Source organism: Erythrolamprus reginae, chromosome 1 (genome assembly GCF_031021105.1).
Source record: "Erythrolamprus reginae isolate rEryReg1 chromosome 1, rEryReg1.hap1, whole genome shotgun sequence".
Taxonomy (NCBI): domain Eukaryota; kingdom Metazoa; phylum Chordata; class Lepidosauria; order Squamata; family Dipsadidae; genus Erythrolamprus; species Erythrolamprus reginae.
This window is the reverse complement of record NC_091950.1, coordinates 414,173,050-414,200,671: the sequence shown is the minus strand read 5'-3', so window position 1 is coordinate 414,200,671 and position 27,622 is coordinate 414,173,050. Positions and strand designations below refer to the sequence as shown.

General features: G+C 42.7%; 1 protein-coding gene across 12 annotated transcripts in view; it reads right to left on the bottom strand.

Moving 5' to 3' along the window:
- MSI2 (musashi RNA binding protein 2) overlaps nucleotides 1–27,622 on the bottom strand; it is an 841,455-nt gene that overhangs the window by 140,354 nt on the left and 673,479 nt on the right. For all 12 annotated transcript variants that reach the window (XM_070735316.1, XM_070735319.1, XM_070735321.1 and 9 more), the window contains exon 8: nucleotides 2,230–2,312. In XM_070735316.1, the coding sequence (XP_070591417.1) occupies nucleotides 2,230–2,312 (83 nt within the window). The remainder of the gene's footprint in view (nucleotides 1–2,229; nucleotides 2,313–27,622) is intronic.

Here is a 27,622-nt window from a genome sequence, read left to right as displayed (position 1 = left end):
CCAGAGTCACACAATCCAACTTTTGCAAACTTCTGACCAGCAAAGTCAATGGGGAAGCCAGATTCACTTAATGACCATATTACTAACTTAATAACTGCAGTCACCCACTTAAAAACAGTGGGAAGAAAGGTTGTAAAATGGGACAAAACTCATTTAACAACTGTCTTGCTTACTAAGAGAAATTTTGGGCTCAATTGTGTTATTGAGGACTCTCTGTACATTGGGGCCAATAGCCATTCTCAATTGAAAATCTGATCATAAACCTATTTCCCTTTGCGGCTTTGGTCTTCCAATAGAATTCAGTACTGCTATTTCCAATAATCACTAGATCAGTCTTACAAGAAACATTGGGACATTGCTGGAACTGTATTCTGCAGCCATACCATTCAGCATCCTGCATTTCAAATACGAAATAGCAAGATTCCTTGGTTGCTCATTCTTATACCATAGATCAGTGATGGCGAACCTCTTTTTCCTCCAATGCCGAAAGTGTGCACATGGGCGCTATCACGCACACGCACCTGCCCACCCCATAATTCAATATTCCCCCATGCGCTCTGTTCCCTGTGCATGCATACATGACCACCCCTGGTTCCCCCATTTCTCAACATCCTTTTTACATCGTAGTGACCAAAACTGGATGCAGTATTCCAAGTGTGGCCTTACCAAGGCATTATAAAGTGGTATTAACACTTCATGTGATCTCGATTCTTTTAGAATTGGCCTTTGAGTGTGGTTGATCAACCAGTTTTGAATCCATCTGGTGCAATGATGGGCTACCAAAATTTTTACTACCACACTGTGGGCATGGCTTATGCATTTTGTTTCAACTACTCACAAGAGCCTACAAAACTTTTGCCAGACCCATCCTAGACTACTGCTCATCTGTCTGGAACCCATACCACATCTCAGACATCAACACCCTTGAAAATGTCCAAAGATATTTCACCAGAAGAGCCCTTCACTCCTCCACTCGAAACAGAATATCCTACGAAAATAGAGTAACAATCCTGGGCGTAGAAAGCCTAGAACTACGGCGTCTGAAACACGATTTGAGTATTGCCCACAAGATCATATGCTGCAATGTCCTACCGGTCAATGACTACTTCAGTTTCAACCGCAACAACACAAGAGCACGCAACAGATTCAAACTTAATACAAACCGCTCCAAACTTGACTGTAAAAAATATGATTTCAACAATCGAGTTATCGAAGCGTGGAACTCATTGCCGGACTCAATTGTGTCAACCCCTAACCCCCAACATTTCTCCCTTAGACTCTCCACGATTGACCTCTCCAGGTTCCTAAGAGGCCAGTAAGGGGCGTACATAAGTGCACTGGTGTGCCTTTCGTCCCCTGTCCAATTGTCTTTCCTTTCTCTCACTTATCATATATATTTTCTTTCTTTCATATATCCTCTCCTCTAAGTTCACTTTACCCTTATATATATTACTACATGTCTATTTTTCTTCCTATGTATTTGTGTATTGGACAAATGAATAAATAAATAAATAAAAATAAATCTTTCAGTACTGGGGTGGAGCTCCAAATTTTGCTACCGGACTCAATAGTGTCAAACCCTAACCCCTAACATTTCTCCCTTAGACTATCCACGATTGACCTCTCCAGGTTCCTAAGAGGTCAGTAAGGGGCGTACATAAGTGCACTAGTGTGCCTTTTGTCCCCTGTCCAATTGTCTTTCCTTTATCTCATATATCATATATATTTTCTTCCTTTCATATATCTTCTCCTCTATTTTACATATTATCTTTATATATATTACTTCATGTCTATTCTCTTCCATATGTATTGTGTATTGGACAAATGAATAAATAAATAAAAAATAAATAAACTGCATTCCCGACTGTTCCCGTAGGAGCCCATCACTGATCTCGTGGTGCTGCTGTCTAACCCACATTTTTCTACTCTTTCTAGTAGCAGGTTATGGTTTACTTTATCAAATGCCTTACTGAAGTCCAAGTAAATTATATCAACAGCATTCCTCTGGTCCACTAATTTTGTCAGTTTGTCAAATAATGCAATAAGATTAGCCTGGCATGATCTGTTTTTGACAAACCCAAGTATCTAGGTATCGGTGGGAGAAAATATGCTTGACGTGGTTGGTTCACAACACAAACTATCCTCTCAAGAGCAACTCTCATTAGCCAAAGATTTATAAAAAAGGCCCCATTTCCTCAAAAATTAGAAACTCCCATTGGGAAAACTTACCATTTTATTATTGATTTCATGAAAATGAATTTCGCAGACTTTTTCCACCACGTCTTCATTCTCAAAAGTTACAAAGCCGAATCCTATTGAAAAGACAGAAAGAGAAAGCATTTAAAAAAAAAAAAAAAGACAGTAAACAAGGTTGGTCTTTTTTTTGGATTTGCTTGAAAAATAAATCACTCCGAGGCACATTGGATATATCACCAAAACAAAAATGTATTGACAAAACAATTATTTTTTTACCACTGTGGAATTTTTAGGGGTGGTCACATTTTTAAGGGAAAAAATATATATTTAAGATGAATATGGATTACAATGAACAAGAGGCCGTTATGGTTAAAATAAGACATACTTCCCTACCTCCAACACTACCACATATTGTTCCTATGCATTTAAACATGTACTTTAAATGACATATATTAACCTTGAAATTAAAAGAGCGTAAGAGATCTGTTGTGCCTGACAGATTCTGACTAATCCTACTACTCCTTTTTCAGAAAGCAAGGATATCCAATTTTGGTACGATAACTTTAATATTTGTGGACTTCAATTCCCAGAATTCCCCAACCAGCTATGCTCATGTTTAATTGTTTTCATCTGTTTCTAATTAGCGCCTTGATGGACACACTAAATATTTAAGTTGACTGATCCCATGTTTCTCAAGTTAGGAAGATGGATGGATTTTTAACTCCCAGAATTCTGGGAGGGGAATTCTGGGAGTTGAAGTTCATACATCTTCCAACTTCTGGAGCAATCCTATCTATCTATCTATCTATCTATCTATCTATCTATCTATCTATCTATCTATCTATCTATTAGATTTGTATGTCGCCCCTCTCCGTAGACTCAGGGCGGCTCACAACAGAATAAAATCTAATAATTTACAATTTAAAATATTTTAAAAACCCCATTATCAAGCAGACATACGTACAAATATACCATACATAAATTGTATAGGCCCGGGGGAGATATCTCAGTTCCCCCATGCCTGATGGGAAAGGTGGGTTTTGAGGAATTTACGAAAGGCAAGGAGGGTGGGGGCAGTTCTAATCTCTGGGGGGAGTTGGTTCCAGAGAGCCGGGGCCGCCACAGAGAAGTCTCTTTTCCTGGGTCCCGCCAAACAACATTGTTTAGTCGATGGGACCCGGAGAAGGCCAACTCTGTGGGACCTAATCAGTCGCTTGGATTCGTGCAGCAGAAGGCGGTCTTGGAGATATTCTGGTCCGGTGCCATGAAGGGCTTTATAGGTCATAACCAACACTTTGAATTGTGACCGGAAACCAATCGGCAACCAATGCAGACTGCGGAGTGTTGGTGTGACATGGGCGTATCTGGGAAAGCCCATGATTGCTCTCGCAGCTGCATTCTGCACGATCTGAAGTTTCCGAACACTTTTCAAACTCTCCACTACTGCTGGGAAAAGGATGAACTTCCCAAGCTTTTTTTTTTTTTTTTGCAAATGCACTGGAGGGAGCTCTGAGCAAGCCCATGATACAAAGAAGCAAGCATAAAAGGAAAGTGGCCATAGTTGAGGAGGGTTAAAAAGAAACCCACGTTGCTCTCCCTGGAAAGCTGTCGGCATTATCAATGCTTTTTTGGATCTAAGTGCTCTCGCTGTTGCCGCGGCTCTGTGAGGTCAGCCAAGATCCAGAGGTGGTTATTTGTCTCTTTCTTCCTGAATTACTTCCTCTAATACCTCATCAGGATATCCGGAGGCCTTCAAGGATCTGGGAACGTTGCAGCCTCTCATCTGTTCGGCGCGGGCAGCTTCAAACGAGCTTCTGATATGGGCCCACTTTAAGGCCATTTGATACCTGCTGTCTGCCCTTTAGCTATGCGCTATGTTTACCTGCCTAGTTGTTGTTTTTTTTCCACTCTTCTGGGCAAAAACTGAACTGATTTTAACAGCAAGCCCCACGTAGTTTAATGATTATCACACATCTCTCTAGGATGGGGGAAATTGACTGTCACGTTTCTGGCACCTGCTCAACGGATGAATAAATATAGAAATCCATTAAAATAAAGTGACGGCTCGACCGAGGAAACCGATGGAACAGAATCCGATTCCCAAAATAGACCGCCGAGATTCTGGCAGCTATTAACAGGGAAGGAATTCTACACCCAGCAGACGCCAAAACCTTTGCTCCGCGCAGCCACTGCAGGCGCAGGGAAATTAACATTTAGTCAATGGCGATGTGATCCACGTCATTTGCACTTGTGTACCCCGACCATCTGCAACGGAGCAGAGGAGCACCTCGCAGACATCAAAGCAGCGGGCAGGATTACAAATGGAGAGCCTCCGCCAAGTCACGCAAATTTATATTTTCCAAATTCACAAACCGTGATGTGTTTCCCCCCCATGCCCCAACCCTTGCAGGCGAACCGAGCGGGACCTAGCCGACTTCAGACATTCAGACGTGTCCGAGGGCCAACGGCTTTCAAAGTGGAAGAAAAGAGCGTAAACAGGGCTCACTGGTGCATGAAGACCCAGTTGGGAGATGTGGACTTGGATCACACATCGCGGGGCCATGTCACCCAGTCTAGCATGATCAGCCGAGACATCTCTGTTGTTGTGGCTGCCTTCTGGAATAGCGTCCCTGCCAAGCCGGTGCAGAGGTTGGTGAGAAATTAACAGTTTGCCACATTATCTAAAGAAGGCCCAATGTTTATGGGAGCTTGAAAGGAGCGATTTTCAAGAGGGAACAGACGCAGCCACAAAGCAGTGATGGGCTACTAAAATTTTTACTACCAGACTGTGGGCGTGGCTTATGCATTTTGTTACAACTTCTTTTATCTATCTATCTATCTATCTATCTATCTATCTATCTATCTATCTATCTATCTATCTCATCTATCTCATCTATCTCATCTATCTATCTATCTATCTATCTATCTATCTATCTATCTATCTATCTATCTATCTGATTTGTATGCCGCCCCCAATCATACATACAAACATACCATGCATAAATTGTAGAAGCCTAGGGGGAAAGATTATCTTAATTCCTCCATGCCTGACGGCAGAGGTGGGTTTTGAGAAGCTTACGAAAGGCAAGGAGGGTGGGGGCAATTCTAATCTCTGGGGGGAGTTGGTTCCAGAGGGCCGGGGCCACCACAGAGAAGGCTCTTCCCCTGGGTCCCGCCAAACGACATTGTTTAGTTGACGGGACCCGGAGAAGGCCCACTCTGTGGGACCTAACTGGTCGCTGGGATTCGTGCGGCAGAAGGTGGACCCTGAGATAGTCTGGCCCGGTGTCATGAGGGCTTTATAGGTCATAACCAACACTTTGAATTGTGACTGGAAACTGATCGGCAACCCTTGTTTTAGTGCAAATTGGGTGCTCTGGGGCGGAGCTCCATATTTTGCTACCGGAACTGCATTCCTAACCGTTCCCGTAGGAGCCCATCGCTGCCACAAAGCATTCTTTCGAGAGGTTCAAGGCCATCCTATGCCCACCCACCTGGGCGGAAATGGGGGAAGGACTTGCCCCACTGGCACAATCTGAGTGGGCAACGTGACAAGTCTGTGGGTGGGGGACAAGAAGTGTGAATTTTCAGCGGAGTGGGAAACTCAGATTTATTATTATTATTATGTATTATTATTTATTGGATTTGTGTGCCGCCCCTCTACGCAGACTCGGGGCGGCTAACAACAGTGATAAAAACAGCATGTAACAATCCAATACTAAAACAACTAAAAAAACCCTTATTATAAAAACCAAACATACATACAAACATATCATGCATAAATTGTAAGGCCTAGAGGGAATGAATATCTCAGTTCCCCCATGCCTGACAGCAGAGGTGAGTTTTAAGAAGCTTGCGAAAGGCAAGGAGGGTGGGGGCAATTCTAATCTCTGGGGGAGTTGGTTCCAAAGGGCCGGGGCCGCCACAGAGAAGGCTCTTCCCCTGGGTCCCGCCAACCAACATTTAGGTTTTCTAGTGTAGGTGCCAGGATGGAAATGCATTTATTTATTGGATTTATATGCCCCCCCCTCTCCGAGGACTCGGGGCGGCTTACAACATATCAAAAAAATATACAATATAAATATCTAAAATCCAATTAATTTAAATAATTACTCTAAAAACTCTAGTGGCATTAAAAAATCACTCATTCCCATTCGATTCCCAGCCAATTAATTTAAATAATTACTCTAAAAACTCTAGTGACATTAAAAAATCACTCATTCCCATTTGAACAGCAGATATATATCACACTCGCCAGCTGGGGGGCTAGAGTTTAGTGGCCCCAAGCCACTACTTATTTCCCCAAGAAAATAAATAGGAACTTTGAGGAGTATTTTGGCTCGGACTCTGATTTAGTTTGGATGTTACTTGGAACCTTGGCAATCCCTCTGGAAATCCGTACAGCTCCCACCCTGCAGCTGTTCCCCAACTCTCAGAAAACTGGCTCTGCTCCTGGATTGATTGATTGATTGATTGATTGATTGTTAGAGTTGAAAGGGACCACGAAGGCCATCAAGTTCAACCTCCTGCCCAAGCAGGAATCCTATAGTACACCAGTCAAGTGGCAGTTCAATCTTCTCTTAAAAATGTCCAGAGTGTTGGAGTTCACAACGTCCGCTGGTAGGTTGTTCCATTGGTTGATCGCTCTGACCGTCAGGAAGTTCCTCCTTATCTCCAGGTTGAATCTCTCCTTGGTCAGCTTCCAGCCGTTGTTCCTCGTCCGGCCCTCTGGTGCCCTGGAGAATAAAATGATCCCCTCCTCTCTGTGACATCCCCTCGTATACTTGTACACTGCTATCATGTCCGCTCTGGCCCTCCTTTTCTCTAGGCTGTCCATGCCCAGTTCCCTCAGTCTCTTTTCGTAAGTCTTGGTTTCCAATCCCTTAATCATCTTTGTTGTTCTTTTTTGCACCTTCTCCAGAGTTTCAATGTCTCTTTTGAAGTGTGGTGACCAGAACTGAATACAGTACTCTAGATATGGTCGGACCAGGATTTGGGGTGAAGGGGCTGCCGGGCCTCTCAGTTTTCCTTTGATGGGCTGGATTGTCCATTCCAGGCGTTTGTGCAGGTAGCCCTCAACTTACAATCACAACTGAGCCCAACATTTATGTTGCTAAAGGAGACCTACGCTAAGTGACGTTTGCCCCATTTTACGACTTTGGGGAGGGGGGTTTGCCACGGTTGCTAAATGAATCAGCACACTTAGTCACATGGTTGTTTAAGTGAATCTGGCTTCCCCGACGGGCTTGGCTGGTCAGGAGATCACAAAAGAGGATCATGGGACCCTGAGATCCTGCAACAAACCCCCAACTCTTTACCCTTAGATTGTCTACGGTTGACCTATCCAGATTCCTAAGAGGTCAGTAAGGGGCGAGTACAAGTGCACTAGAGTGCCTTCCGTCCTCTGTACTATTGCTCCCCTATATCTCCTATTCCTTTCTTCTATTCCTATATCTCTTCTTCTATTCTTTCATTGATATGTTCTATTACTATACCTTCTTTTCTATTCTTTCTTAAATATATTTTACTATGAGTATCTCCTCTATAACCTTCATCATGTATTTTACTATGTGTATATAGATATATACCCACTAAAACCCTCATGGTGTATTGGACAAAATAAATAAATAAATAAACAACCGTCCTAAATACCAATCAATTGCCAAGCATCCCAATTTTGGTCACATGGCTGTGATAATTTGGATCATACTGGATGAGGAGGAGGCTACAATGGTAATTAAGTGTGAAAAATGGTTGGGTGTCCCTTTTTTTCAATGTTGTGTTGTAACTTTGAATGGTGAATAAATGACCGTTAAGTTGAGGACTACCTATATGGGATTTTTCCGCCCTGGAAGTTGGAAGACGCAAACTAGGTAGGTAAGGATGCACAAACATACTCTGAAACCGCAGCATCTTCTTGTCATTCCTTAACAACTATGATGTATATCTTTCTCCAGGATTGCCTGGCAGATACAGAGGGCAACCGCACAATCCTTGGAAAAGATGTGATTGCTTGAAGACAGGGGTGTAAAACTCAATTCCATTGAGGGCTGCAGCAGGGTTGTGTTTGAGGGTGGGGGGGCGTGGCCAGCGGGATGTCACTTGTGTCAGGAAGGGTACCTGTCAGCAGCTGAGTGCTCTGCCAGTGATAACGGGCTCTCAAGCGCCATTATTGGCTGCGACAGCCTTCTGCAACCCTCTTCAGAGAAAATGGAGCATGGGAGGGCTCCACTTTCCCCGGCAGAGGCATCGCGGGATGGTCCTTCGCTGTTTCCAGGGCAATTCACATTAGAGAAACATATTTCAGCTGTGGCGAGGGGCCGTTTGCCCAGGTTCGCCTGGTGCACCAGTTGCGGCCCTATTTGGACCGGGAGTCACTGCTCACAGTCACTCATGCCCTCATCACCTCGAGGCTCGACTACTGTAACGCTCTCTACATGGGGCTACCTTTGAAGAGTGTTCGGAAACTTCAGATCGTGCAGAATGCAGCTGCGAGAGCCATCATGGACTTCCCCAAATATGCCCCATGTTATACCAACACTCCACAGTCTGCATTGGTTTCCGATCAGTTTCCGGTCACAATCAAAGTGTTGGTTATGACCTATAAAGCCCCTTCATGGCATCGGACCAGATTATCTCCGGGACCACCTTCTGCTGCACGAATTCCAGCGACCAGTTAGGTCCTACAGAGTGGGTCTTCTCCGGGTCCCGTCAACTAAACATGTCGTTTGGCGGGTCCTAGGGGAAGAGCCTTCTCTGTGGCGGCCCCGGCCCTTTGGAACCAACTCCCCCCAGAGATTAGAATTGCCCCCACCCTCCTCGCCTTTCTTAAGCTTCTTAAAACCCACCTCTGCCATCAGGCATGGGGGAACTGAGATATTCTTTCCCCCCCTAGGCCTTACAATTTACGTATGGTATGTTTGTATGTATGTTTGGTTTTATAATAAGGTTTTTTTTAGTTGTTTTAGTATTGGATTGTTACATGCTGTTTTTTATCACTGTTATTAGCCGCCCTGAGTCTGCGGAGAGGGGCAGCATAAAAATCCAATCAATCAATCAATCAATCAAAACAAACAAACAAACAAACAAATCCCGTGGGCCAAATTTAAGCACCTCGTGGGCTGGATCTGGGCCACAGGCCTCGAGTTTGACACCCCTTCTTAAGGACTTGAGTTATGACAGGTGCAACCAACAAGGCCCATCCGAAACACCTCCGTTGTCTTTGAACCCAAAACACAGCACAACCCAAGCAGATATTTTAAGTAAATTTCAAGCAACCTCTGAAGTTTTTGCTTTCTGACATCAATGGTTCTTTTATGATAGTCTGTGAATTGCATTCTCTTCCTCTCTGCCCATGGCTTATGCTGGTTGACCTTCCTGTTTGACTACAGCCAAAATGAACCAGACATGCTGCCAGAAGGCAAAATCACTAAACTGCATTTTACTTGCTTTGGCCCTGTCATGGCTGCCAATTGGTTTCCGGACCCAATTCAAAGTGTTGGTTATGACCTAATAAAGCCCTAAATGCATAGGGCCAGATTACCTTGTGGGCCGCCTTCTGCTGCACGAATCCCAGCGCTGGGTCAGGCCACACAGAGTTGGCCTTCTCCAGGTCCCATCAACTAAACAATGTCGCTTGGCGGGTCCTTGGGGAAGAGCCTTCTCTGTGGGGGCCCAGCCCTCTGGAATCAACTCCCCCCAGAGATTCGCACTGCCCCTACTTTCCTTGCCTTTCATAAGAACTTGAAAACACAGTTATGTCGGCAGGCTTGGGGTAAATGTATGGATGTGATAGTATGTATGTGATTGTGATTTTTAAATGACTAGTTTTAAGACAATTTTAAAAGTTATTATTCTATTAATTGGCTTAGGAATGTTTTGAATTGTATTTTTTTTAATCGAAAATGTTGTGAGCTGCCCCCCGAGTCACGGAGAGGGGTGGCATATAAGTCAAATCAATCAATCAATCAATCAATCAATCAATCAATAAAAAATGTGGGGGAATCCACTGAAGAAAGCTATTATGTTTGGGAGAGCTAGCAGTAAAAGCAAACGGGGCCGCCAAAGAACATGGCGGCTAGACATCATCAAAGCTGACACCTGCCAACGCATAGAAAAATTCAAAGTAGTCCATGATCGGAAGATGCAGACATACGTGGTCCATAGAATCTCCAAAGTCAAACTCGACTGAATGGATAACATCACCATCATATCAAAGACGCTAATCTCAATAGCTCTCGTCTAAAAGAGCCATTGTGGCGCAGTGGTTAGAATATTCCCAAATATGCCCATGTTACACCAACACTCCGCAGTCTGCATTGGTTGCCGATCAGTTTCCGGTCACAATTCAAAGTGTTGGTTATGACCTATAAAGCCCTTCATGGCACCGGACCAGATTATCTCAGGGACCACCTTCTGCCGCACAAATCCCAGCGACCAGTTAGGTCCCACAGAGTGGGCCTTCTCCGGGTCCCGTCAACTAAACAATGCCGCTTGGCAGGACCCAGGGGAAGAGCCTTCTCTGTGGCAGCCCCGGCCCTCTGGAACCAACTCCCCCCAGAGATTAGAATTGCCCCCACCCTCCTTGCCTTTCGTACGCTACTTAAAACCCACCTCTGCCGCCAGGCATGGGGGAATTAACATTTCTTTTCCCCACTAGGCCTTTACAATTTTATGCATGGTATGTTTGTATGTATGTTTGGTTTTTTATATTAAGGGGTTTTTAATTCGTTTTTCGTATTGGATTACTATTGTACACTGTATTATGATTGCTGTTAGCTGCCCCAAGTCTTCCGAGAGGGGCGGCATATAAATCCAATCAATCAATCAATCAATCAATCAATACATAAATACATAAATAAATAAATAAATAAATAAATAAATAATTAAATAAATTTGTCTTTGGTGCAGATGCTCTCAATGTACATAAAGAGACAAGATACATTCATCAGGAATCATAAGGTGCAACACTGATTGTCATAGGGAATCAGGAAACAATCAATATTAATATAAATCGTAAGGATACAAGCAACGTCATAGGTGGGAGGAGATGGGTGATAAGAACAATGAGAAGGCTAATATTGTTGTGAGCCACCCCGAGTCTTCGGAGAGGGGCGGCATACAAATCTAATAAATTATTATTATTATAGAAACATAGAGGACTGACGGCAGGAAAAGACCTCATGGTCCATCTAGTCTGCCCTTATACTATTTCCTGTATTTTATCTTACAATGGATATATGTTTATCCCAGGCATGTTTAAATTCAGTTACGGTGGATTTACCAACCACGTCTGCTGGAAGTTTGTTCCAAGGATCTACTACTCTTTCAGTAAAATAACAAACAAACAAATAAACAGACAGACAGACAGACAAACAAACAAACAAACAAATATATTATTGCAGGCTGACTCTGCTCACTGCCAGCAGTTTGATCCTGACCAGCTCAACGTTGACTCAGCCTTCCATTCTTCCAAGGTCAATAAAATGAGAAGCCAAATTGGGGGGGGGGGGGGGGTTTGGGGGGGGGCTCATATGCTGACTCTATAAACCAGTTAGAGAGAGATCTCAAAGGGCTGTAAAGCAGTATATAAGTCTAAGTGCTGTTGCTATTGCTAAAGCGTACCATCTTAATTTTGCTCAGTCGGCTGTCTGTCTTTACTCTCTCAGCCACCCTGTTTAATTGCTCCCTAATTGTCCCCTTTTGTTTCCAGGTGGATGCCTTGGATTCAATTGACTAACTGTGACATGCCTGAAATTTGGGGGCAGTATTAAGTCATTACGGAGATGATTAGTACTGCATACTATAGGGACCCCAGGGTTTTTTTTGTCCAAGTTTAGAAAGTCCACTTCTGCAAGTCATTAATTGCTTGGTTGCCAGAAACATCTTCATCGTTAGTAACTCATTAGCAAATAATGCAGCCAAGTTTCAGTTTTTACCCCTCTGCCCCCCTCCCTTTTTTATCACAGAGATGCCGGTGAAATTTTTTTGCCAAAAATCAGTGGGTTCATACCACTGAGGATCTCTGGAGCGAACCCCAACTCAGAAACCACTTATTTTATGATAAAATCCCACTTTTTATTTGAACTCAAGCATACATGATGAAACACAGGGTTTAAAATAGCACTTTTCTCTTTAGAGTTAGCTGTAATCTATGTTTGGGAAAAGCGCCAGAAACTCTTATCTGCATTCCTGAGATAAAGTCCATTCATTTACTTAAACGTATGTGTTTGCTTACCAAAAGCTTTCCCCAGCACAGCATCTAGCAAAGATTGTCTTTTTGAAGCAGAAATCATGGTTTTAAAGTTTTGTTCAAGCACATCCCCAGTTTCACTTCTCTTCCATAGAATGATTCTCCGTTGATTCTACGTGCCCCATTTCCCATAATCCTTTGCCTTTATACTGCCTGGAAGTGACATCACACCCCAAACAGGCTAAGGCAGTAAGTTAATCTGGAGGACAGAAGGAAAAGGGGGGGACATGATCGAAACATTTAAATATGTGAAAGGGTTAAATAAGGTCAAGGAGGGAAGTGTTTTTAATAGGAAAGTGAACACAAGAACAAGGGGACACAATCTGAAGTTAGAAACATAGAAACATAGAAGACTGACGGCAGAAAAAGACCTCATGGTCCATCTAATCTGCCCTTATACTATTTCCTGTATTTTATCTTACAATGGATATATGTTTATCCCAGGCATGTTTAGATTCAGTTCCTGTGGATTTACCAACCATGTCTGCTGGAAGTTTGTTCCAAGGATCTACTACTCTTTCAGTAAAATAATATTTTCTCATGTTGCTTTTGATCTTTCCCCCAACTAGCTTCAGATTGTGTCCCCTTGTTCTTGTGTTCACTTTCCTATTAAAAACACTTCACTCCTGGACCTTATTTAACCCTTTAACATATTTAAATGTTTCGATCATGTCCCCCCTTTTCCTTCTGTCCTCCAGACTATACAGATTGAGTTCATTAACTCTTTCCTGATACGTTTTATGCTTAAGACTTTCCACCATTCTTGTAGCCCGTCTTTGGACCCGTTCAATTTTGTCAATATCTTTTTGTAGGTAAGGTCTCTAGAACTGAACACAGTATTCCAAATGTGGTCTCACCAGTGCTCTATATAAGGGGATCACAATCTCCCTCTTCCTGCTTGTTATAAGTTAGTTGGGGGAAAGATCAAAAGCAACATGAGAAAATATTATTTCACTGAAAGAGTAGTAGATCCTTGGAACAAACTTCCAGCAGAAGTGGTTGGTAAATCCACAGTAACTGAATTTAAACATGCCTGGGATAAACATATATCCATCCTAAGATAAAACACATGAAATAGTATAAGGGCAGACTAGATGGACCATGAGGTCTTTTTCTGCCGTCAGTCTTCTATGTTTCTATGTTAATAACTTTTACTCTGTAACTCCTCTCACCTTCGGAGCATTCTTCTATAGCGAGGATCAATCCAATTGCTTTCCACTCATGTCTTACTCATCCTCTGACAGGGACCACTCGCCCATTGTCACATCAGCCCCCTCTAGTGGTTCCTCAGGTTCACTCAAGTCATTTTCTGCCTCTTTCTCGCTTTCTGTTTCATCTGGCACCCCTCCCTCCCCGACCCAGGGTATCCAAAGGGGCCTGGCTCATCCTCCTCAGAATCTGACATACTCACATCTACCAGTGAGGCTCTCTGGACCACACTGCTATGAACCCACCACTGCCTACCAGGACTCAGAAAGGCTTGTGCACATGCACGCGGGGGGGGGGGGGGGGAGGTGTGCATGTGGAGGAGGGGGGGAAGGGATATGGGCACGTGCACATATGTTAGCACACTCACACCATTTTTGGCATGCAAACCAAAAAAGGTTTGCCATCACTGCCCTTGGCATTTCCCCCCTGCTATGTTCTTAGAAGAGTAAGTCGAAAAATGTTCACTTAGGAAGAAACTAGAATGGCAAGTTAAACATAGAAACATAGAAGACTGACGGCAGAAAAAGACCTCATGGTCCATCTAGTCTGCCCTTATATTATTTTCTGTATTTTATCTTAGGATGGATATATGTTTATCCCAGGCATGTTTAAATTCAGTTCCTGTGGATTTATCTACCATGTCTGCTGGAAGTTTGTTCCAAGCATCTACTACTCTTTCAGTAAAATAATACTTTCTCACGTTGCTTCTGACCTTTCCTCCAACTAACCTCAGATTGTGTCCCCTTGTTCTTGTGTTCAGTTTCCTATTAAAAACACTTCCCTCCTGGACCTTATTTAACCCTTTAACATATTTAAATGTTTCGATCATGTCCCCCCTTTCCCTTCTGTCCTCCAGACTATACAGATTGAGTTCATGAAGTCTTTCCTGATACGTTTTATATGTTTTAACTCTCCAAAATAGGATTTAGAATCCCCCCTTGGAATAAATAATTCCAATTTCAAGTAAAATGGAAGATGGGTTTACATAATAATAATAATAATAATAATAATAATAATAATAATAATAATAATAATAATATATTAGATTTGTATGCAGCCCCTCTCCGAAGACTCGGAGCGGCTCACAACAGTGAAAAACAACGTGACAAATCCAATACTTAAACACATCTAAAAACCAATATCATTAAAACCATACAACCTCTAGCCCTTCCTATTTAATTAGGGCAGCCCTCGGTTTTGGTCTCAGCACTTAGAGCAGCGGGGGTCTCCAACCTTGGCAACTTTAAGCCTTGTGGACTTCAACTCCCACAATTCTTAAAGTCGCCAAGGTTAGAGAGCCTTGACCAAGAAGTCTCTCCCCCGAGTTTTGCTCTTATGCGCTGCTGCTACTTGATTGTTCTCAAGGGTCCGGTTTCCGTCCCCAAGGAAGGTTTATCCACAAGTAAAGAATGTTAAGTTCTCAGTTGAGCACAAAGGAAGAGCTGATGACTGAAAGGTTACAAGCAGCAACTTGGCAAGCCATTGTGCTCTTGGGAGAATGTCCTGGTGTTCTAGTCACTTAACCATTGGGCGTACAAAGGAGAGTTCAAGGAAAATGCAGCTGGTTTTTTGTTTTTTAAATGTGATCAGCATTGACCAATTTAAAATCTTGCACATCTCCGATGTAAACCCGAGGAATAGTTGCCGAGAAAGCATGACTGTTCATTGGAAGTTTTTTTTTTCTAAAGAGAAACTGGAGCATTATTACCTGGAACATAATCACTTAGAAAACCCTGTTCCTCCCAAATAGAAGCACATGGAAAAGACAGGAGAGGAGGGGAGGGGAAGAGAGAAACAGAAGCACATGGGAAAGAGAGAGGGAAGGGGGAGGGAAAACAAAGAAGGAAGGAAGGAAGAGTAAAGAAGAAGAGAAAGAGGAAGGAAGGATAAAGAAGAGAAAGAGGAGGGAGGGAGGGAGGAAGGAAGGAAGGAAAGAAGGGCAAAGAAGAAGAAAAAGAGAAAGAAGAAAGGAAGGAAGAATAAAGAAGAAGAGAAAGAGGAGGAAGGAAGGAAAGGCAAAGAAGAAGAGAAAGAGGAGGAAGGAAGGATAAAGAAGAGAAAGAGGAGCGAGTGAGGAAGGAAGGAAGGAAGGAAAGAAGGCCAAAGAAGAAGAAAAAGAGAAAGAAGAAAGGAAGGAAGAGTAAAGAAGAAGAGAAAGAGGAGGAAGGAAGGAAAGGCAAAGAAGAAAAAAGAGGAGGAAGGAAGGATAAAGAAGAGAAAGAGGAGGGAGGGAGGAAGGAAGGAAGGAAGGGCAAAGAAGAAAAAGAGAAAGAAGGAAGAATAAAGAAGAAGATAAAGAGGAGGGAGGGAGGGATGAAAAAAGGGAAAAGGAGAGGCAAAACAGGAAAGAAGGAAGGGTAAAGAAGAAGTGAAAGAGGAGGAAGGAAGGAAGTTAGTTCTTAATACTTCATTAGTTAAGATCATGAATACGCACCATTTTTAAACAACCTCAAGTCTTTTAAAGCAATTTTGGATTAAGCAGACAATTACTTTTTATGGGTGGTACAAAGATTCAAGAACAACAAAAAACACCCTTTTCTAAAAACATTTAGGAAAAATTAACACAAAACAACAGAGGTGGTTTAAACCAGTGAGATAAATGGGAATCTGGTTGTCAAGGGAGTGTGCATTTTTAAATGAAATCATACCGCGTCCTCTTGAATGAAGGTATTATTGGAAGCTAACAAGCTCTATTTAAGAGATAAGCGCATTTAACAGAGTCAAAGAGGCTGTCCCCTCCCTCCTTTTTCAGGTGAATAAAAATCAGATGTAGATATTTGAATAATCTTTTTGGAGGGGGGGGGGAAGGAAAAAGAGTGAAATGTAGGGGACACAATCAAAATGGAGAATTTCCCCTAAAAGGCGATCATCTAAATTGAATAGCAATAGCAATTAGACTTGTATACTGCTTCACAGGGCTTTACAGCCTTCTCTATGCTGAGAGTAAGCATATTGCCCCCAACAATCTGGGTCCTCATTTTATCCACGTCAAAAGGACAGAAGGCTGAGTCAACCTTGAGCCTGGTGAGATTCGATCTGCCAAACTGCTGGCAGCCGGTGATCAGCAGAAGTAGCCTGCAGTACTGTAATCTAACCACTGCACCACCGAGGCTCTTTGGTGTTTTGGGTGTGTGTGTGGGGTATGTGTCCCCATTTAAAAAAGACAAAAAAGAAGCGCAAGCAAGAGCCCTTCACTCCTCCATTCGAAATAGAATACCCTACGAGACTAGACTTTCAATCCTGGGCCTAGAAAGTTTAGAACTGAGACGCCTTAAACAAGATCTAAGTATTGCCCACAAGATCATATGCTGCAACGTCCTGCCTGTCGGCGACTACTTCAGCTTCAACCACATCAACACAAAAGCACACAACAGATATAAACTTAATATTAACCGCTCCAAAATTGACTGTAAAAAATATGACTTCAGTAACCGAGTTGTCGAAGCGTGGAACTCATTACCGGATTCCATAGTGTCATCCCCAAACCCCCAACACTTTACCTTTAGATTATCTACGCTTGACCTATCCAGATTCCTAAGAGGTCAGTAAGGGGCGAGTACAAGTGCACTAGAGTGCCTTCCATCCCCTGTCCTATTGCTCTCCTATATCTCCTATACCTTTCTTCTATTCCTATATCTCTTCTTCTATTCTTTCATTGATATGTTCTATTACTATATCTTCTCTTCTATTCTTTCTTAGATATATTTTACTATGAGTATCTCCTCTATAACCTTCATCATGTATTTTACTATGTGTATATAGATATATACCCACTAAAACCCTCATTGTGTATTGGACTAACTAACTAACTAACTAACTAACTAACTAACTAACTAACTAACTAAATAAATAAATAAATAAATAAATAAATAATACCCATCACCCTGGACTGTAAAAATAGGCAGTGTTCCTGAGCAGCCTTCTACTCTATGGGCAGAACTACAGCTCCCATCCTCCATTGCCAGCAGAGTAAACCCAACCTCTTGGCTGAAGAAAAGGCTACCTTGCAAAGTTTACCAGATATCCAGGGCAATCACAACTCTTTCTTTCTTTCTTTCTTTCTTTCTTCCTTCCCTCCCTCTCTTTCTTTCCACATAAAATAAAAAGTATATTTTCTTCTATGTGCACTGAGAGCATATGCACCAAAGACAAATTCCTTGTGTGTCCAATCATACTTGGCCAATAAAGAATTCTACTCTACTCTACTCCATTCCATTTTTTCTCTTTCTTTTCTTCTTTCTTTCCTTCCTTCCCTCCCTCCTCCTTCCTTCCTTCCATTTTTTATTAAATATTTTTCTTAATATAAAATACAAATGAAAATAAAGACAATGGGAAGAGAAAAGGGGAAAGGGATTAATGGAAAGGGGAATTTTAAAAAGCAGCAATGGCCAACTGTTTTTGGTGCAGCAAGATTATAATCTCAACTTTCTACTTATATAAAGGAAGTTGATACTACGATTTCCATAGCCATACCCTTTTTAATCGTCAAAACCGGACTTAAGATTTCTGACTTCAGAGTGTTTTTCTTTCTGGATTATGCACTCCAAGTCACTCCTCCTTCTGAACTTAAAACCGAGCCTACGAAGGCGTCCTCTACGGCTGAGAAAATTGCCCAGGTAAGTCTGGCCATTCGCCACAGGACATATACATTCCTGCCCCTGTGCCAGTGGTGGGCTGCCGCGTGGACGGTCCTGGACGCAGTCCCAGTTGTAAAAATGGAAATGTGCATTCACCTCTACGTCCCCAATGCGTGCAGATGTGCGCCCATGCAAGATTCGGCTTCTGCACATGCCCAGAAGCAAAGGAATCGCCAAAAATCACCGAAATCTCACGCATGTGAGTGTCTGGTGCGGGATTTTGCTTCCTGAGCATGCGCAGAAGCCGAATCTCATGCCGACATGCACAGCCGCACCCGTCGGATGCCTGCGCGTCCAGGCCAATCACTGGGAATGCACTGGTAGCATCACTGATGGGCAGCCCGTCACTGCCCTGTGACTATTTGTTAGCAGCCACCAATGGGAGGACCATATATGTGACGAGGGGGGCATTACATGATTGAAACAATACCAAAATTGGTAGATGTCATGAATAAAATTAACAAGGTGTGACATAAGCGCCGATTGCTTGGGGAAAAAAATTAGACTTCTGTAGGCTGCAGTATTGGTGGGCTTCCCCTACCCGCCCAGCCTCTGTTTCCTCCCTTCAAGCTATATTTCATGCTTGCTGTTTGCTGCCGAAGAGACGACCCTGTGTTATGTTAACTGAAATATGGATCTGATGACACCAGAGCCATGAAATACCAGAGCCAAGGGTCTGAGATTTATGTGCGTGCCTGCACCAGCGCACACATACACACACACCAGTGACTGAACTACATTGACAAGTGTTATTTTGCTCAAAGTAAACACAGGTGGGAGACAATGGCGATCCATTAACAGGACCTCCCTATTTCCTGCTTCAAATGTTTTAAAATTTAGAAAAGAAATTCTATGGTTTTAAAAAGATGTAACCAGTGTTCCCTCTATTTTTTTTTTGGGGGGGGGGAACAGAAATAATAAATAAATAAATAAATAAATAAATAAATAAATAAATACTGTGTGTCTATAACAGTGAGCTCATAATAGGGCAACTCTATCAATATCAAAATGCCACTTAAATAGTTGAGCAAGTTTCAAACTAGATTTTGATTTTCTTTCTCTCTTCCTTACTCCCATTCTTTTTCTTTCTCTTTTCCTTCCTCTCTTTTTTCTATCTGTTTCTCTCTCTTCCTCTCTTCCTCTCTCTCTCCTTCCCTCTCACTCTTTCCCTCTTGGCTTCTGGGCAGGTTTGGAAAACTCTGAGTTGAAGATGATTTTTAAGTGAGCGATTTCTCACTGCTCAGCTTAGAGGGAACTATGGATGTAACACAATATGGATACAGGTAGTCCCCGACTTACAACTATAATTGGAACCAGGATTTTCACTGTTTAAGCAAAGCACACCGGATTTTACCATATTTTGCCACTTTTTTTTTTTTTTAATAAATCATGGTGTCCAGGGGGAAAGCATTTTGAAATTCCCTGATATTTCCCTGACATTTCCTTGTAACTTGCGATCTAGTTAAGGCACGGTCGTAGATGACATCATACCAAATGGCTAAGCCATGGAGAAATATTGGTAACTAAAGAAGCAAGTTGTTGCCACAGTTATGCTCATTTTTGCTTGACTCTGCCAGTCAGCGTGATCCGTTTTTTTTTACATTTTCAGAAAAATGCACTTCCGGTTTGCCGCTGTTCTGGTTTTTTTGCACTCCAGAGGATTAAGGGAAGCTTCCTGAAGCCCCGGAGTGCAAAAAATAGCACAATGGGCAAAACGGAAGTGTGTTTTCTGAACTTCCGGTTAGCCTGTTGGTGGATTTGCACTCTAACGCTTCAGGAAGCTTCCCTGAAGCCTCCGGAGTGCAAAAAACAGTGATAATAATAATAATAACAACAACAATAACAACAACAATAACAACAACAACAACAATAATAATAATTGCCTTTGTGCTATTTTTTGCACTCCGGAGGCTTCAGGGAAACTTATTATTATTGATTTATTGATTTATTGTTTAGATTTGTATGCCGCCCCTCTCCGTAGACTCAGGGCGGCTCACAGCAATAATAAACAATATATAACAAATCTAATAATTTAAAAGAAACACTAAAAGCCTCATTATTAAAAGCAAACATACACACAAACATACCATACATAACTGTATAGGCCTGGGGGAGATGTTTCAATTTCCCCATGCCTGACGGCAAAGGTGGGTTTTAAGGAGTTTACGAAAGGCGAGGAGGGTGGGGGCAGCTCTAATCTCTGGGGGGTGCTGGTTCCAGAGGATCGGGGCCGCCACAGAGAAGGCTCTTCCCCTGGGTCCCGCCAAACGGCATTGTTTAGTTGACGGGACCCGGAGAAGGCCAACTATTGTTGTTGTTGTTGTTGTTATTATTATTATTATTATTATTATTATTATTATTATTATTATTAATTAGATTTGTATGCCAGCCCTCTCCGAGGACTCGGAGCAGCTCACAAGAGCAACAAAATACAATATGATACAAATCCAATATTAAAACTAATTTAAAAACTCATTATTATTAAAAAAACACTCAATTCTACACAATTACACCATTCTCAAATCAAAAGATTGGGGTGGGAGGATTAGTCCTCCCATGCCTGGCGGCATAGATGGGTCTTTAACATCTTGCGGAAGGCAAGGAGGGTGGGGGCAATTCGAATCTCCGGGGGGGAATTGATTCCAGACAGGCAAACCGGAAGTGCATTTTCCCAAGCTTCCGGTTTGCCTGTTTGGGCATTTTCTTCACCTACCAGGCTTCAGAAAGGCCTGTGCACATGCATTGGGACAACATGGGGGCGGGAGTGTGCATGTGTGGGGAGAAAGGAAGGGGTGTGGGGGCATGTACACTCATGCTAGCACACCCACACTCCCCTATTGGCGTGCAAACCAAAAAAGGTTCACCATCATGTCAGGGCAGCACTTTTGGAAGCTAACCCAGCCCAGCCAGCCAGCCACAGACCAATATATAAGAAGCAGAAGTCTTCCAAGAAACACACTGCAGCAGGAGTTCTTGAAAATATATATATATATATATATACTTCTTCGTAGCAAAGATTACTTCTCTATTTACACTATTACTTATACTCTCTCTTACTATACATAAGCCAGACTACAACTAGTCAACCACTACTACCTGTTCTGCCGGGCTCTGTGGTATGAGTCTCCCGAAAATTCAAGGGTACAAATTTCAGACACACACACGCTTGAAAGTTCAAAAACAATGTTCTTTATCACAAAAATTCAAAAGAAACAAAGCACCCTTTTTGTATTGCAAAGAGCACTCGTCCCAAAACAACCTTGTAGGCTGTACAATCCCCTTAATCAGTCCTTAAGTACTTAGCTAGCAGCTGTGAAGAAACGTCACAGCCCTCCTTCTTCCACGAAGTGAAACACACACACTTTGCTCTGCTTTGGTTTCAAAGTCGTGAAAAATCAACAAACAGCAAGGCACAGTCCTGAAGAACAACGATCAGATAATCTTCCACAACGGCCCAAGCCAGTACGCTGCTATTTATATCAGCAGCTCTAATTACTGGAGCCCCACCCAAACATAGGTGGCCTCTGTAATATTTCCTCAATTGGTCTCTTCGATGCATAATTCTGCGCATGCGTGGGTCTAACACTTCCTCATCCAAATCAACCGAAGATAATGGAGATTGGCTTCCTGGGCTGTGTGCCAAGCCCCTCTCTTCCAAGTCACCCCCACCTTCTTCTTCATCCGAGGAAACTGCACTACCTGACTCTGTCGGCAATAAAACAGGCCTATGACATGTTGATGTTTCCCCTGCATCCACCTCCACATTCCTTGGGGCAGGAGCTGGGCCAGAGCCAACCACAACAACTACCATTACAACCTCTGCAACCACAGCAACCAACAGAGAGCAATGCAAAGGTTTCTTACATGTTTATATATTTACCAGCCAATCAAGTTGCAGCATATTTAATTGACTCGTAATGATTACATAGAATAGCCATTACATTGACTACAACCTGCATTGGGATATTATATCAGGATAGGCCTAATCCTGACCCATCACTGGTATAGGGTCTCCTGTAGAGCAGTGTTTCCCAACCTTGGCAACTTGAAGATATGTGGACTTCAACTCCCAGAATTCCCCAGCTCATCACCTCGAGGTTCGACTACTGTAATGCTCTCTACATGGGGCTACCTTTGAAAAGTGTTCGGAAACTTCAGATCGTGCAGAATGCAGCTGCGAGAGCAGTTATGGGCTTCCCTAGGTATGCCCATGTCACACCAACACTCTGCAGTCTGCATTGGTTGCCGATCAATTTCCGGGCACAATTCAAAGTGTTGGCTATGACCTATAAAGCCCTTCATGGCATCGGACCAGAATATCTCCGAGACCGCCTTCTGCTGCACGAATCCCAGCGACCGATTAGGTCCCACAGAGTGGGCCTTCTCTGGGTCCCGTCAACTAAACAATGTCAGTTGGCGGACCCCAGGGGAAGAGCCTTCTCTGTGGCGGCCCCGACTCTCTGGAACCAGCTCCCCCCAGAGATTAGAACTGCCCCTACCCTCCTCGCCTTTCGCAAACTCCTTAAAACCCACCTTTGTCGTCAGGCATGGGGGAATTGAGATATCTCCCCTGGGCCTATGCAATTTATGTATGGTATGCTTGTGTGTATGCCGGTTTGTTTAATAATGGTTTTTTTTTAATATCTTAAATTGTAAATTATTAGATTTGTTACAAACTGTTTTTATTGTGTTGTGAGCCGCCCCGAGTCTGCGGAGAGGGGCGGCATACAAATCTAATAAGTAAGTAAGTAAGTAAGTAAGTAAGTAAGTAAGTAAGTAAGTAAGTAAGTAAGTAAGTAAGTAAGTAAGTTGCCAAGGTTGGGAAACACTGCTGTAAAGGGTTGGACTAGAAGACCTCCAAGGTCCCTTCCAGCTCTGCTATTCTGTTTTGAGTTGTCTCAGCCTAGCAGTAGGGTGTAATTCCATTCCATGGCTTTCAGGAGGAACTGAATGCCTTTTCTGGTCAGTGCTTGCTTCTGCATGATAATGCCAGCTGCCACAGGAAATCTTGGCCTGTGACCGTTCCCCCTTGGTGAGGACAGAAGGGAAAATTCAGAGATACCCAGAGCTTTTGTCACCCCAAGAAGCATCCGATTCAGCAGGGAAGGTGAATTTTTCAAGCAGGCTGTGTTACATGCACCACGTCGATGGGCAATGGCTAAGAAAATAAAACACTTGCTGACAGATGGCAGGGAAAAAAGAATAGTGAAGCAACAAACACTGTGAGCCCAGCAAAGGGTTTTTTTTAAACAAATGGCTAAACTCCCATACATTTTTTAATTATTTATTTATTTTTATTTATCTTATTTATATGTTGCCCAACTCCCAAAGGACTGTTTGAAGGGCAGAGCACATTCAATTGAAACTTATTTTCTCAACAAATATCTTGAAGTTTAGATTTGTACCGTGAAAAAAAAAAATACTCAGGAAATGGTTTTCAATGTGCTTTAAAACAAATTGGAGGATTCTCATTTGTGGTTGTTGTAAATAAGACATGCAGGTAAGTCCCCGATTTACAACAGTTCGCTTAGAGAACAAAGTTGCAACGCAGTGAAAAAAGTTACTTTTGACCAGTAACAATTGTGTTAGTAACTTAACCGCAGTGGGTAACTTAGCAAATGTGGCAAGAAGAGTCATATAATGGACCAAAATTCACTTAACAAATTTCTCACTTAGCAACATAAATTTGGGGTTCGATTGTGGTCATAGGTTGAGGACTACCTATAATACACTGCATACATGGAAGTACACGTAGTCCTCAACTTATGACCATTCATGCGATCCCATGGTTAAAATTTGGGTGCTGGGCAACCACCCTATATATTTATTACAGTTGCAGCAAACTGAGATCACTTTATCACCATTTGTGACTTTCCCCACCAGCTTCCGACAAGCAAACTCAAGGGGAGGAGTTGGATTCACTTAATAAGTCTGGGACTGGCAATAAAGTTTAAGTATTATTCACTTAGTGAATAAAAAGTTTAAAGTTATTCACTTAGTGACATTGGCAATAAAGTTTATGTCTAAAGTGTGCAATAGGATTGATATTCCTGGAGGGGTCTGTAATATGGTAAATGATTTAGCTTTACTAGATAAATGGTCAAAGCAATGGAAACTGCAGTTTAATGTTTCCAAATGTAAAATAATGCACTTGGGGAAAAGGAATCCTCAATCTGAGTATTGTATTGGCAGTTCTGTGTTAGCAAAAACTTCAGAAGAAAAGGATTTAGGGGTAGTGATTTCTGACAGTCTCAAAATGGGTGAACAGTGCAGTCAGGCAGTAGGGAAAGCAAGTAGGATGCTTGGCTGCATAGCTAGAGGTATAACAAGCAGGAAGAGGGAGATTATGATCCCGCTATATAGAATGCTGGTGAGACCACATTTGGAATACTGTGTTCAGTTCTGGAGACCTCACCTACAAAAAGATATTGACAAAATTGAACGGTCCAAAGACGGTCTACAAGAATGGTGGAAGTTCTTAAGCATAAAACATATCAGGAAAGACTTAATGAACTCAATCTGTATAGTCTGGAGGACAGAAGGAAAAGGGGGGAACATGATCGAAACATTTAAATATGTTAAAGGCTTAAATAAGGTCCAGGAGGGAAGTGTTTTTAATAGGAAAGTGAACACAAGAAAAATGGGACACAATCTGATGTTAGTTGGGGGAAAGATCAAAAGCAACATGAGAAAATATTATTTTACTGAAAGAGTAGTAGATCCTTGGAACAAACTTCCAGCAGACGTGGTAGATAAATCCACATTAACTGAATTTAAACATGCCTGGGATAAACATATATCCATCCTAAGATAAAATACAGAAAATAGTATAAGGGCAGACTAGATGGGCCAGGAGGTCTTTTTCTGCCGTCAGACTTCTATGTTTCTATGTAAACTAGGCACAAGTCAATTACAAGTTTACATCATTTGGGGACTGAAGCAGTGGTGAAATCCTAATTTATTTTTACTACCAGTTCTATGGGTGTGGCTTGGTGGGTGTGGCAGGGGAAGGATACTGCAAAATCCACATTCCCTCCCCACTCCTGGGGGAAGGATACTGCAAAATCCACGTTCCCTCCCCACTCCTGGGGGAAGGATATTGCAAAATCGCCAGCCAGAGGTGGCATTTACCAGTTCTCCGAATTCCTCAAAATTTCCGTTACTGGTTCTCCAGAACCTGTCAGAACCTGTTGGATTTCACTATTGTACTGAACTGTTTGTCTCAACTGTGCTAGTAAGTTGGGTACTACATATAAAACAGCTTTCCCCACTGGGCTGGTTTCAAGATACACCAGATAACCTTAGCGAGAATATTTTGGAGGAGACAAGAGTTGGAAAAAAGCCAAAATAGACTCGTGAAAATTAATAAAAGCAGATCAGTCCTCCATACGTATGTCTCTTTCTTCCTTTGATGTAGTATGATAATTTGGCTGCTAATGTAATATCCTGCAATTTATCAATGGAGTCTCCTAATATCCTGTTGTCTCCAAAAAGGATCCTGTCGTCAGCAGCCCTGGAGAATGGCAATTCCTTAGGCTCTTATTGATTTAAGTGATATGTATAATTCAAAAGAGCAAAGTCTAATAGAATCTGTGTACCAGGAGCTATAATTCTGGTATGTTCCTAGCAGTGGAAAATAATGTATTGGGGTTTCTTTCTGTTTGTTTTGCTAATGGGCCCTCCACAATTCATGATTCCTTTTATTGCAAGATTAAGCAACTGTTTAACTGTTTAAAGTTTAGTAGGGAAGGTTTGCCTATTTGCCGATGACTCTAAAGTGTGCAATAGGGTTGGTATTCCTGGAGGAGTCTGTAATATGGTAAATGATTTAGCTTTACTAGATAAATGGCCAAAGCAATGGAAATTGCAGTTTAATGTTTCCAAATGTAAAATAATGCACTTGGGGAAAAGGAATCGTCAATCTGAGTATTGCATTGGCAGTTCTGTGTTACCAAAAACTTCAGAAGAGAAGGATTTAGGGGTAGTGATTTCTGACAGTCTCAAAAGTACCGTTGTACCTACCTGAACGGTCTTCTCAGTGCACTGGAAGGAGAGTCCAACATGGGGTATTACTCCAATCCTATTGGTAGAGACTGAGTTAATTTTTACATATTAATTGAGCACCGCCCCCTCTGCTCTCCCCATGAGCCAGTTTTAAAAACGAAGCATAGATAGAGGATAACCAATTTTATTAACAACAACTAATAACTGATTCAACTGCCCACTCCGGCGTCCCTGCACCCTTCATCATACTGGGTGGGTTTGGACTCTCCTTCCAGTGCACTGAGAAGACCGTTCAGGTAGGTACAACGGTACTTCTCCATTGCATCTGGAAGGAGAGTCCAACATGGGATATACCAGAGATTTACGGCCCATGGGAGGGAGAAGGTCTTGTCAGGGACGTTGGAGAAACACAAACTCGTTGTAAAACACGTCTCCCAAACGCTGCCTCAGCCGAAGCAAAGGAGTCCAACTTGTAATGCCTTATGAAGGTCGAGGGAGCTGCCCACGTGGCAGCTCTGCAGATATCATCTATGGACGCCTGTGTGGCCCAGGCAGCTGAAGCGGCCGCACTCCTAGTAGAGTGAGCAGTCACCCCCGTTGGTACGGGTTGGTCTCGGGCCTTGTATGCTTCTGCGATGCAGTCCCTGATCCAACGACTGACTGAAGTAGATGAAAGTCCAAGTCCCTTCTTCCCTTGAGAGAATGCGATGAACAGCCTCTCCGTTCGCCGAAACGACCTCGTCCGTCTAATGTAAATCTTGACCGCACGGCGGACATCTACCTTATGCCATCTTAACTCTGACGGATGGCTACCGTGGGTGCAAAAATCAGGAAGACACAGTTCTTGTTTCCTGTGAAATTCCGAGTTCACCTTCGGAATAAAGGAAGGGTCCAGTCTCAGTATCACCCTGTCTGGGTAGAAGATGCAGAGATCAGGCCGAACTGACAAGGCGGCCAGTTCCGACACCCTCCTTGCCGACGTGATTGCGACTAGAAAGGCTGTTTTTATAGACAGTAAGCGAATTGGTATGGATCTTAAAGGTTCAAATGGTGGCTTTGTTAAGGCCTTCAGCACTAACGTGAGATCCCACGAAGGAAATCTTCTAACCGGCGGGGCATGTTGGTTTGACGCTCCCCGTAAAAAGTCTTTCACCAGAGGATGATAAGCCAATGATCGTATGCCTTCCACTTGTATCATGGTGGAAAGGGCAGCCACCTGTCGTTTTAGTGTATTAGGCGCCAACCCACGCTCTAGTCCTGCTTGTAGAAATTCGAGGACAGAGATCACCGACGCTGTCTTAGGGTTTACTCGGCGTTTTTCGCA